The sequence below is a fragment of the Galeopterus variegatus genome, unplaced genomic scaffold (genome assembly GCF_000696425.1).
Source record: "Galeopterus variegatus unplaced genomic scaffold, G_variegatus-3.0.2 Scaffold6389, whole genome shotgun sequence".
Classification (NCBI taxonomy): Eukaryota; Metazoa; Chordata; class Mammalia; order Dermoptera; family Cynocephalidae; genus Galeopterus; species Galeopterus variegatus.
Window position 1 is genome coordinate 24,491 of NW_007732500.1, and position 13,387 is coordinate 37,877.

At 34.6% G+C, this 13,387-nt stretch overlaps 1 protein-coding gene across 1 annotated transcript in view; it reads left to right on the forward strand.

Moving 5' to 3' along the window:
- Positions 1–922: 922 nt before the first annotated feature.
- Positions 923–13,387, forward strand: part of LOC103606225 (low-density lipoprotein receptor-related protein 1B-like) — a gene marked incomplete at both ends in the record, with an annotated part of 97,508 nt that continues 85,043 nt past the window's right edge. The window contains 4 exons of the mRNA XM_008590816.1: positions 923–1,115; positions 1,828–1,953; positions 5,705–5,833; positions 9,064–9,183. Of these exons, the coding sequence (XP_008589038.1) occupies positions 923–1,115; positions 1,828–1,953; positions 5,705–5,833; positions 9,064–9,183 (568 nt within the window). The remainder of the gene's footprint in view (positions 1,116–1,827; positions 1,954–5,704; positions 5,834–9,063; positions 9,184–13,387) is intronic.

Here is a 13,387-nt window from a genome sequence, read left to right on the forward strand (position 1 = left end):
TACACAAATGCATGCACTTTTCTATACTTGACCGAATGCTCTAGGAAGACCCTCTGTCCGTAGTTACAGTTCTGTCTCTGTTGAGTTCTCTTCTGCGACACTCTGCTCTGTGAGGTCTAGCCACATTGTCCTCCCATAACTCTCAGATCCCATAACTTTCATTCAGGGAGCTGTCTAGGTTCTGTTTGGGTTCCTCCATGCTGTGCTGCCACCTGTACACTCTCTCTGGCTGTGCACTGTGGCGGTGCATGGGACACACCTCATTATTTCTTTTCACCCAGGAATCACTGCCCTTCCTTACCTAATGTCCAATGCATTGAATAACCTTGTTGCATATATTATGTTCAGATGTTTTAGTTGGGAAGGTAAATCTAGTCCCTTTTACCCCGTCTTAATCTGAGTGCAAGTGTGGGCTTTACTTTTAAACTTTCATTGTCAGACATGTCCATCCAGTTTAATGACTCACACTGTAAGCTTCCTGAAGAAAGAAACCTGGATCTTATGGTTCTTTATTTTTCACATAAAGTTCTGGGAACTTATTAAGTGTCTGCTGTATATCTGGTGATTTCTTAATAGAGATTATTAAATGTTGGTAATCTTAATTACTCTCATATTTTTGGCTTGCTGATTTTGTTGTATAATAGTGAAATAATGCAGTCATTTGTACAAATTGAATGTTAAATAGAAGTGTACTTAAAATGTTAAGTAAACATTTGAAACCCTGGAGGTGATTACAACATTTTAAATAAACTGTAAAGCATATTATGATAATCCATTCTGTGAAATGTTATTTTCGTTTGGTGATTTCTATTGGTTAAATCCAACTAATCTTAATCCTTTATTTTTTGAGGCAAAAAATGGATGTAAATATATGAATACCTTTATCTTCATTGTAAAAGTATGATATTTTAATTTATTCCAGGTGATTGTGAAATCTGGGCCAGGGACTTTCCTCAGTCTGGCTGTTTATGACAATTATATCTTCTGGTCAGACTGGGGGAGAAGAGCTATCCTGCGTTCCAACAAGTACACAGGAGGAGATACAAAAATTCTTCGTTCTGATATTCCACATCAACCAATGGGAATCATAGCTGTTGCCAATGACACCAATAGCTGTAAGTTACAATAGAAACCAAATTTTTTTCCTAATTGTATATTAAGTAATTTCTCAAAAATATATCTGTGTTTTCGAGTAGTACTTAGTTTGGTTTTCTTTTCTATTTTAAAAAATGCTTTCTTTTTTTTTCTTTTTATTTTTAACTATGTATAGATTTTGTTTTCTTATAGTTCTTAGGGATAGTGTTCAGGATTTGACTCTTTTCTGTATTGAAATTATCTGAAATGTTTAAAGAAACTTTTGTAGCACTTAATTTATCACAGGGAAATAATTCATTTTTAATTATTTGTTTCTGTAATCCTATTCCATTCTCTCTCACTCTTCATATCTCCGAACTTTCAAATCAGGTTATTTCCATGAAGATGATACTTCTTGTTAAATAAATCTTGCATCTGGGCTTAAAAATTCTTCAGTCATTGGAGTACCTACACAATTGCAGTTTGCAGTATCAACGTGGTTTCTAGTAGACCTAGTTCATTTGATGCCATGGTATCCCTGATGAGTGGGATAGAAAGATGTAGTGATTTGTGTTACATATAGTTTAATGTATTTGTCTTTAAGAATGTTTGGAATTTCAAAAATCCTGAATGTTTCTTGTTTATGAGATATCTTTGACAGATTCAGCCAGCCTAACATTTATTATTAATCTATGACTAATACAGAATAAGAAGGCAATATAAATTTTTACCAAGAAAGCCTCTTCATTGCAGGTGAACTTTCTCCATGTGCATTATTGAATGGAGGTTGTCACGACCTGTGCCTTTTAACACCTAATGGGAGAGTGAATTGTTCCTGCCGGGGAGACCGAATATTGCTAGATGACAACAGATGTGTGAGTAAGTAAAGAGAACTGAATTGTAATATGACACATCTGCTCAAAATGACACACACATACCTTGAAATTTTTTAAGTATTAATAAAATTGCACTCTCTTCCAATATTAGAAGCTCAGTTGGTTTCTCTCTCTCTCTCTCTTAAAAAGAACTTTGTATACCACTCTACTTAGTTATAGCGCTGTGTGCTAGATAATGATAACCAGAATGGTGACAAATATACTTCCTCGATTGTGGGCTGGAAGGTGTTGGGGCTAGCTAGAGGAGAACCTCAACACAGTGATCATCTGAAAACTCCTAGTCATGACTTTGTGAATTCAGTCAATAGCAAAATTAATTAAAACGGAAATAAACCAGGCGGTAGATCTGTAGCCTTGCAGTAAAACCACTCACAGTCCATCACAGTATGTAAATGCGAGAGAATGGCTCATGCAGCTTATTTGTAATCATTTCCAAACTGTTAATTAAGAATGTAACATTGCAGCCTTGCGTGATGTTTATACCTCCCAAAGGCATTACAGTCTTTAATTAGTGCCATTACAATATACACTTATTAACAGCTAGGTTTCCAAAACTGTTTCCAAAATAAATAAGGGCTCAAGTGTTCCAATATCGCCATGAAAAATTAGCAAATAACATAAAAAAGGTTAATTTCCTTTTAACATTAAGACCGTTCGTGTATAAGAAAGGTGGAAAAGAGAAATATCTTGTTAAAAATTGTGAACTCACTCCCAGGTTGTGTCAATTTTTGACATTTGTTTTCTCCCCTCCTTTACATCCTCATCTCATATCTTTTCATCTTAGAAAATTTGTAGAACTAGATATGTCTACGTTATAAAATAAGTATTTTTCATCCCCATCTTCAGTCTTCTTTTGGTCTTTATCCCACAGGAGGATTTTCACCTGCTCTTTACTTTAATACAAGCACTTTGGCATAATTTTCTTTACCTTGAAAACAATTGCACCTAATACAATAACACAGACATATCTTCTCACTTTGCAAATTGATACCACAACCCGAAAGGGCACCTCTTAACGAAATGGGTAAAAGTTTTATTTAAGACTGTGCCAAAGCAAATGAGAGAATGATGCAATTGTTCAGTGAATTTAAATGCAGATAGCCAATTTCAATAATCCGGGCCATAAATTCCCATATTTCTTTGTCACCTAACACTTCCCTGAATTGCTCAGGCAATTGCTTAAACTCTCTCTTTCAGTTTGCCTTTGTGGCTTCAGCTGTAATGGTCTGGATCTGATGCCATCTGTAAGCCTGGAGTGTTAGCCATGCATTAGAATCACTCATGTTCCTTTCACAGGTCACTACAGGCCGGTAAAGCAATGCCTTTAGTCAAAACATCAAGTCTTATTTGTATACAGTGGAGGCCTGTCTCTGCTGCAAAATAGATCAGATACAACTGTCCCTACTAAGCCACCTGCTTCTCTCTGTTGCTGAGAGGGAATGAATCAGACAGAAAACTATCATTTTAAACAAGCACAGTTGTATTCACATGGAACCGGAGAGTAATACTGAATTTCTCAGAGCTAAGGCAAGCTGTTATAAAGGCAGACTGTATCTATTGTGCATTCATATTGAAATCCTGTGGTCCAGCAGAGAGATTGGAAAGTAACTCTTGGCTTTTTCTTGTCAAATTCATCTTTGGGAAATGAGAATGTTTCTGGCATATTTGTGTCCACATCTAAATCAGTTCACCCAGAGCTGTTCATGCTGATGGAAACATTAAAGGGATGAGAGGCCATTTGCTAACACCTACCTGAGGGCAAGGGAGAGAAAACCACTTTTGTCATAACTGTCGACAAAAAGATTAGGCAGTTCCATTCTACACAACATTGCTAACCATATCAACATTCATAATAGAAATAAGAACAGCAAATATAATTAGATAAAGTAATTGCTGTGTAAGAGAATGAGAGGACAGCTGAACCACATTGTTGTTTCTCGAAGGAAGCAGAAAACACTCCATACTATTTCATCAAATGAAAATATCTGAGCAAGAATTGTGCTCATACAATATTTATTTTTGCATAATGTAAAAAAATTATCTGTTAATAATTTTTGTTTTTTCCCCAAAGACATCATGATTATAAAACACTAATATGGCACTTTTTATCATAACAATTAATTTTTCATTGGAAATGAGAAAGTAAATAGGATCTATTAAAATAGACGAAATAAGTCAGGAATGTCAATAGACTTTCAGTAAGTGGCTGTATTTTATTCAATTCATGATCTAAAATGATTGTAATCTGTCATATTAGCACCCTTATTAATATGTGTTTCTTTAAATTTATTAATAGTTTTTGGCTTTAAATTCTTTGTTACCTTCTCTAAAATGATATTCCACCTTAGCTACTGACTGACCAGTGAAGTTTGGACTGCACAAAGAAAAAAATTATCTTTGGAAAGAGTTACCATCATTGAAATAGTTAAATTATAATTCTTAGATACACAGGTAGATAGATATTCTGATATAATTAGTTACATTCTATGGATAACAAGACTGGAAACTTCAAATAGTATTAGTGTCTGTTTAATTGAATATTCCTGAAATAAAGCTCAAAAAAGGAATTGATAGTAAATTGTCAAATTAAGCTATGTTTCCTGTGTTAGCAGAGATAAATTAATTCTACTTACCTCTAACATAATTTTAATACAACTGGATTTCAATGCACAATTATTCAGAAGCAATGAAATGAGTACATGCAAGCAGACAGCATATCCAGAAAACTAGATTTCAAAAGTTTGCTAGTAAACCTATTATTTAAGAATTAAGTCTGTTTTTCCTAATAGACGGTCTTCAAAACAGGGTCAAATGCTGGCATTCCAGGGATGAAACTTAGCTGTAGAAGAGATTTTTTGTACTTTGGAGCTATTGGCTTGTTCTTCTAATTAGGGCAAACCATATTAAAAAACTCAGACTTTTAGTGTCTTAGCAAAATCTTTAGATTTAAAAATGGGACCGTATGGCGGTGGTCAGTTGGAGTTCATAGCATGAGGTGTGCATTTTTTCTGGTTTAGCATTGTCCTCCACCAGCTCATCCCGCATATTCCTATGCATTTCAAGGAGTAGGTGCTGGCCACGTGTGACAGGAAGAGACGCTTTTCCCTGGTACCTCCATACCTGGATGCAGCAAGAGGCTAATGAGGATGATTTTAACAATTCCAGTACTTCTGAATGATAGAATTTGCTACTGAGGTTTCATCAGAAGGTAGTTGGGAGGAGGAACAGATTAGAAGTGGGGACAAGTAGAGACCATTCATTTGACTGAGATGACTTCACACCAAGCATTCAAAAATGGGTACTCAAAGAATATGCAATTGATTCCAATAAAAAAATACAAAAACATTCTGAGTATGTATAGTGTTCGTTTGGCTCTTTTTTAAAATTGATTTTTAATATAGACTACTAGTGTAGATGCATAAATATAGTTATCCAAATTTAAGCTACTCTTTTCTTCCACACAGTCACCAAATAATTAACAAAATACACAAATAGGCATAAAAGAAAAATAAAATCATACAACTCCCAAAAAATTTACAAAAGGAGGGTGAGAAAAACAACAAAAAGTGTTTTTCTAAATTTTTTATTAAAAAATGTCATAAGCCATTTTCCTTTAATTTTATATTTAGTTAAATTTTAGTTTATTTTTATAATCAAAATTAAGAAAAATAATTTTAATGGCATCAAAAAAGTTTGTATTACACAAAAACGTTGACTTTTTTTTTTGCTTTCAGCTAAAAATTCCTCCTGCAACATTTATTCAGAGTTTGAGTGTGGAAATGGTGAGTGCATTGACTACCAGCTCACCTGTGATGGCATTCCTCATTGTAAGGACAAATCAGATGAAAAACTGCTCTATTGTGGTAAGTGTCCTATATGTGATTTCCTCATTTCAGAGAGAAGATTCTTTTTATAATTTTTGGTTTGTTTCCATTTGTTTTATGTGGATGATATCTTTAATGTCTGTCATTAACGTGTAGATCTAAGGCAATTGACTTGGCTTTGCTTGTGTTAGAATGAGGCACTTTATTTCCTATTCAGTAACTGTAATATTCATTAAAGAATTTCCTTATGGTTTTCCATCCACAAAATGCAAACTAAAACAATATAGGAGCCTGTCTTATGAACTACCTAGTTATTCAACTTTAGCAACAAGTTTTAGGCTTATATTTCTTAAAATATAATTTAGAAATACCAGTGATTTGTGGATATTGTAGGCTTACTGTGCAGCAGAGATCCATCATCAGTCACTAGCATGTTGTTGGGTGGGTTTCAAAGTCTTGTTCACTCTATTTCTGTCTCTAGCATTAGCATAGGGGCTAGTGTCCTTTGGTACAAAGGCCAATTGCTTTAGCCATGGTCTCCACCAAGCATGGAATTCGACCAGCTGTGTCTCTGTTGGTGACACCAAGTAATAGACAACCTCTACCTCTCCCTCAGGAGTAGAGATTGGCTTTTCTACCCTAGTAACTATAATTTGCCTTCATTGCAACAATATTTTTCATGGAAATTTGTCTTTGTACAATCGTTAGTAAGTACTGTACAATTGATCCAGGTTATTTGTATTTTTTTTTATTTTTTATTATATATTTTTTTAAAGATGACGGGTAAGGGGATCTTAACCCTTGACTTGGTGTTGTCAGCACCATGCTCTCCCAAGTGAGCAAACTGGTCATCATTAGATAGGGATTCAAACCCATGGCCTTGGTGTTATCAGCACCACACTCTCCTGAGTGAGCCACGGGCTGGCCCCAGATCCAGGTTATTTTTAAATTGGTGTGATTTAATATTTACCCTACAAATCCAACAGCATTGGGATGGTATGCTATGCAAAATTTAGGAATATGGAATTGCTATATGTCATTTTTACTTTTCTCCTTTGTTCTGTTATTCAGGTAATAATTATACCTAAATAATCAAACAAAAGTTAAAATGAGGAAGATGAATTTTGTGAAATCCACAGGCAGTCTTCTTACCCTTTTATGTTATAGAATAGCACACCCTCAGTTAAAATGATAATCAATTATGCTTTGTCCATGATTGATCTTTAACCAAAATCTTAGGGAATTTACCTTGAATAATGTATGGCTATATCCTGTGCAATATGAAAATATTAAAGCATAAAAAGAATTATAATAATCGGCTTACAGATTTGCATTTACTATGAATTGGCTTAAGAATGTATTTCACATTATTTTTATCTTCATAGCAGCCAAATAATATTCGTGTAGAGAAGTTGGCAAGCTTTTTTCTGGAAAGGTTCAGCTACTAAATATGTTAGGCTTTGTGGGCCATACATGCCCTCTGTCACATATCCTCTCTTTATTTATTTATGTATTTATTTATTTTACAATACTTTAAAAATGTAAACATTATGGCGGTGAAAAGGGAACTCTTATCCACTGTTGGTGGGAATGTAAATTAGCACAGCCATTATGTAAAACAGTATAGAGGTTCATCAAAAAACTAAAAATAGAATACCATATGATGCAGAAATCCCTCTGCTGGGCATTTATCCAAAGAAAAGGAAATCAGTATACTGAAGAGAAATCTGCATTCTGATGTTATTGTAGCACTACTCATGATAGTCAAGATATGGAATCAACCTAAATGTCCATCAAAAGATGATTGGATAAAAAAATGTGTTATAAATACAGAATGGAATACTATTCAACCATAAAAAAGAATGATATCCTGTCATTTGCAGCAACATGTTTGCTCCTGAAAGACATTACGTTAAGTAAAATAAACCAAGCACAGAAAGATAAATACTGCATGTTCTCACTCATATGTGGGACCTAAAAACAGTGGAGCTCATGGAAGTAGAGAGTAGAATTGTGATTACTAGAGTCTGGGAAGGGTAGGGAGGAAAGGGGGAACAGGAAGAGGTTGGCTAACTGATACAAATTTACAGCTAGATAGGAGGAATAAATTCTAGAATTCTATAGTAGTACTAGGCATCTATTATCAACATCAATTTATTGTGTATTTTAAAATGGCTAGAAGAGAGGAGTTCAAATGTTCTCAACACAAAGAAGTGATAAATGCTTGCGATGATGGACATGCTAATTACTCTGATTTGAACATTGCATATTGTATACATGTATCGAATTATAACTCTGTATGCCGTAAATATGTATAATTATCACATCAACTAAAAAATAATAATAGAAACAAACAAAAAAATCTCTTGAGTATAAAAAGAAAAAACAACCATTCTTAGATGAAAAGCCATACAAAAACAGGCTCAAGGGCTCAAGGCTAGATTCAGCCTGTGAGAAATAGTTTGCCAACCCAAGGTGTAGAGCGTAGTCTTTGGAATCACACGTGGGGTTAGTCAAATCTTTGTTCCCACATCTATTAGTATGTGACACATGTGAGCAATATGACTTCTCTATGTTTCAGTGTCCTAATACAAAACAACTAGGTCTAACAGTGATTGAGAGCATTAAATAAGCAAGTGTATATTGACGTGTACTCAGTACAGAGCCTGGCTTAAAGTTAGTGTTCAGTAAATGGCAGCTATTGTTAGTGGTAGCTTCTGCCCCAAATCAGAGAATATCAGGAGACTTTCATTATCAGAAAGTTATTCATCATTGTAGGAAATTCTTTACACATTTTTAAGATAAAATTATTGATATGAAGATGACTTTTTGATACATTGATTCAGGAATGTATGTTTTGCTGCTTTTTTTTTTTCTTGTAAAATCCTTGCTGATGCAGATAAGGTAAGAGATGAAAGTTGGAGTGTTTTTGTTACTTTTGAGGTAGGCATTTATTTTTTCAGAAATGAGTATATGGTATGTTTATTTCTGTGCTACTTGACAGAAGTGCCAGAAACAATGTGAGTATAACCTGAAGAGATTTCCAGGTATGAATCATTGAAGTTAAAACACTAAATCAAAATGGGTCTTTCTCGAATGAACTACTCCTTGATAATACATGAATATTCTAATCCAGAGCTTTTATAACACACAGCACTTGTTTTACAGATCCACAATCCAGTTATGAATAACATCTTATTTGTGATTTTCATTTTGTAAAAGTATTTCTATATGTCCTTCACTTATGAGATTCTTCTTTTATTTATAAGAAAACAGAAGCTGTCGAAGAGGTTTCAAGCCATGTGATAATCGTCGTTGCATTCCTCATGGCAGGTTATGTGATGGTGAAAATGACTGTGGAGACAACTCTGATGAATTAGACTGTAAAGGTAAATATTTGTTACATCAGCCTAGGACATTGTTATTCTAAGTGTTTCTTAAATTTTTCCAGAGTTTGTTCCTGAGAGAACTATGGTATAAACACCTAATAACACCTATGGGCCACACTTTGGTAAATGCATTTGGAGTGGAGTTACTAAAGTTAATTGAAAATTATGACCATAGTCTCTGTTTCTTTTTTCTACTCTTTTGCTTACTTTAAAACTCTCACTTTTTCATCTCTCCAGTTCTACCCCTCTGTTTTTTATTTTTGGACATTTCTACCAGAATGTGTAATACTGCATATACTGCTCCAAAAATGTTCGCTTTATTCCTTAGTTTTCTGTTTTACCCATGATCGCACTTTTTCTAACCACTGGACAGGTAATTTTGGTCTTACTTTGACTCCTCCTTCCAATGTGAGGGTATTTCAAAAAGTTTGGGGAAAAATAGAATTGAAAGATAATACAAATCTTTCCATGAACTTTTTGAGTACCCTTGCATCACTTGCATATCCAATCACCAGCAAATCTTCCAACTCTTTTAAAATAGCTTCCATGTCAATTTACCTTAAGCCAGGATTAGCAGAGTATCTCTTTAACTGGCTTTCTTGCCTGTACTTTTCCCAATTCATCCCCATGTTGTTAGTTAAGCTAATACTGTTTAACTAACATTTTCCCACAGTGACTGCAGGTACAGACCATCAAACCAGACTACCTGGCTTAAAACCTCCACCCCAACACTTACTGTCTAAATCTTATTGCCTATAAAAGACCTTTAACAAATCTGTGTCTCAGTATCCCAAAATGTAAGATAGTAAAATTAATAAATTAATATTAAATAAGGTTAGAACAGTACTTGCCATATAGTAAATGCTATGTAAGCATTTGCCCTTAAAAAAAAAAAAAATCACTGCCCTGATAAAGAACCACTGATGGAGTACTAGTGTTTGTAGAACAAATGAAGAGTTTTCTAGTCTGACATTTAAGGTCTTCTCAAATCTGGACTCAACAAATATTTCCAAAGCAATTTCCCTTTAAAAGTCTTTCCATTCATCAAACACACTTTATTGAATGCAATGCATTAAGGGCTCAGACACAAAATTAATGAGACCTGTGCCTTCTCTCAAGGAGTTCAAATTCTAAGTGAAAGATAGTCATGTAAACAGATGAAGATGTATGTAAGGTGCTGTGGTTGCGTATATCAGAATATGCAGAACACGAGGGGTTTTTTTGGCTTGGAAGTATCCTCAAAAGTTTTATAAGCTAGATTAAATTTAAGCGGAGTGTTCAAGTAGGTATAAGGTGAAGTGATTGAAACAGAGATAATTTCAAGTAGAAGGATTGACATTGAAAACTGCAAGTAATTTGATATAGTTAGAGCCAGATTGCATATAGGGGAGTGGTTAAAAAGAAAACAGAGAGAGCTAAGTCAGAAGAAGGAGCCAGGGCTTGATTTTTTTGTGCTGTGTTGGGTAACTCGTACTTTATCTTCTAGTCACCAGAAAGTCACCGAGGTTTAAAGCAGGCCAAATGTCAAATTTACATTTCAGAAAAGAAAAGAAAAAACTATGATCGTGTGAATGAAAACTGTAATTTGCGATTGGAAAGACAAAACAGGAGGCTGCTACAACAGCCAAAGCTAAGAAAATAAAAGGAGGAAGAAAGAGTTTGCATGATTTTAAAAGGTAGCATAAGAAGAGGTTTTCTTTGGTAATAAACATAGAGAAAGCATGAGAAAGAACAGAGGAGTTTTGTGGGGGGAGATGACATATTTTGAAATTATTTGTTTTCATTTTATTTATTTATTTTTGTGGGCCTTATGTTTGGGTGGGGTTAAGATAATAATAGTTTGCATTCTGAGGTTGGAGCACTTGATAACATTTGAATGAAGCTTTTCCAAAGGCTGGTAGACAGGTGGAGATCTGAGCTTAGATAGTATACTTGGACCAGAAGTATTGATCTGGACTCGTTAAGGAGAGAATACTCAGGGTGTATGAAGTAATGGTTGCTTTAGGGGAATGTATCAAAATTACTTGTTGAAATGAGAAATTAAAGACATTGATATAAAAAGAAGTAGACCACCATAATAGAAGGATCCTCATAAAAAATTACTTTCTCAAGAAAAAAAGGATTATTCAGCATTTTAAGGTGTTACAGAGAGGGCAGGAGGGCAGGCCTGGACTGGAAGTATCCCTCATACTTGGCAAGTAGGAGATATTATTACCTTCACGACAGTCTATTCAGTGGAATAGCAGAGGAAGCCAGATCACATTGCATTGAGGCAGAAAATGGATTCACAGGAAATACAGTGAATGTAGACAGTTTTTAGAGAAGATTGATGGTAAAGAAAAAGCATGAAGTACAGTTGTGATGAGAAGGCTATGCAGAATTAAAAGTGCAGAATGTGTGCAAATTATTTTGTAGCTTTATGGAAGGTTGGGAATTTACTCTGCTGTCTTAGACTATATGACTTTAGGTAAACACTTTAGTAGATTGTCATCTAAGGACACTGTAGTTTAGGACACTGTAGTTTGATGTACAATGTAGCCAAATACATTTGCAATTTAAGTCACCTATTATTTCATGTTACCTATGAAACAATAAAAATGATAAAATGTGGTATGATGCTGTGAGTAGGTGGAGGGAAAAAGTAAGAATTTGGAAGAAATGAAGAAAGAAAACTAGAAAAGACCAAGAAATGAGTATGTTCTATCAGTTATCTGTAAGCAGGAGAGGAGACTGTAATAAAGTCATTAAGCCAGGATAAAAGTAAAAATAGCAAGCTAGAAAGTGTAGGAACTGAACCAAAAATATAGCAAGTAGCTTTTACAACAAAATTTATCAAAAGATACCATGGGAAGTTAATAAGTTACTATGGGTTTTCATGGAAAATGAAAGTTTGTTTTCAAAAGTGGTAAATAAATTAGTAAGTGTTTTCGGTTTATGAAATATAGTACCTCACACAAGGTAGGTGTTTATTAAATTCTTATGTGGCTGGTTGAGGCAGGAAGTCTTCAAAAAAATATAAATAGATTTTATTCTGCCTACTGATATCAATACCAGCTGCTGAAAAACAATACAAATAACTCAGAATATATTATTTTCTCTTTTTTTAGTATAAACTCTTAATTTCTGTGTTATAACTACTTCAGCTATATTCTTGGGCACAGAACAATGCATTTGTGAATCGAGCCTCTGTCATAACCTTTCTTTTGTGATAATAATAGTTTAAAATTATAGCAGCTGGATATCTTAAAAATAAACAAACCAAACTTATGCTTTGAAATTCTTCCTGTATAATGCAAAGTATTCAAAAATAAAATTGCTCGTAGAAACACAAGCAGATACTTTATAACTTACTAGAAGTTAGAGGATTTAATTAAATGGACTAGCTCCTTTGGGATAAACAAATGAGTAGCTTTTTAGATGAAAAGCTATTCATCTCTTTTAGGTTTAATTTTTCTTTCATCTTAAGTTTGCTTATATAGTATCTTTGTAGGACACCTTTCAAGCCATAGAGGGAAAACTTTCCTGGGTCCATTTCCCATAAGCCAGGCTGTGTCATAAGGCAGTGATTTCAGTGTGTATCACCAAACATCTCTCCCTTACAGCACATAGAAGATGATAAAGGCATACATAAGGGAGTAGGGAGAAAGGAAAAGAGTTCTGTCTCCAAGCATTTTCTCTCAGTTATTCCTCCTTTTTTTCTATAGTAAATACAACATGAGTATGTGGTTCTTATTGCATGTATATGTACACACACACATCACCTATTACTTTTGAACCAAAAACACCTAAAGTATATAAAAAATTAATGTGATCAGAAGTCAATAAATACTGGGAGATTTCGACAGGCTGTGGTGAGAGACTGTGGTGGAGCCATCTATAAATTATTTGAAGTTTAACTTAGATGTCAACAGTAATTATTACCTTTTTTTTAAAATTCCGCAAGGGCAGGGAGTGTATTTGCAGAGTGGAAATGGATGTTGCAAGGACTTATTTTTGGTTTCTTCAGTTTTTGGAGGAAAAGAGAAATTCAAAATCCTCATCAATCTTTTATTTTCCCTTTATAGGTATTCCTTTCATGACTGAGAGCTTTAGATGTCAGGCTACCTGGGGGGGGGGGGGGGGGGGGGCCCGGGGGGGGTTTGACAAAAAGTAGTCTCTTTGTATTCCTGGGGGGGGGGGGGGGCGGGGGGTGGGGAGATTGGGG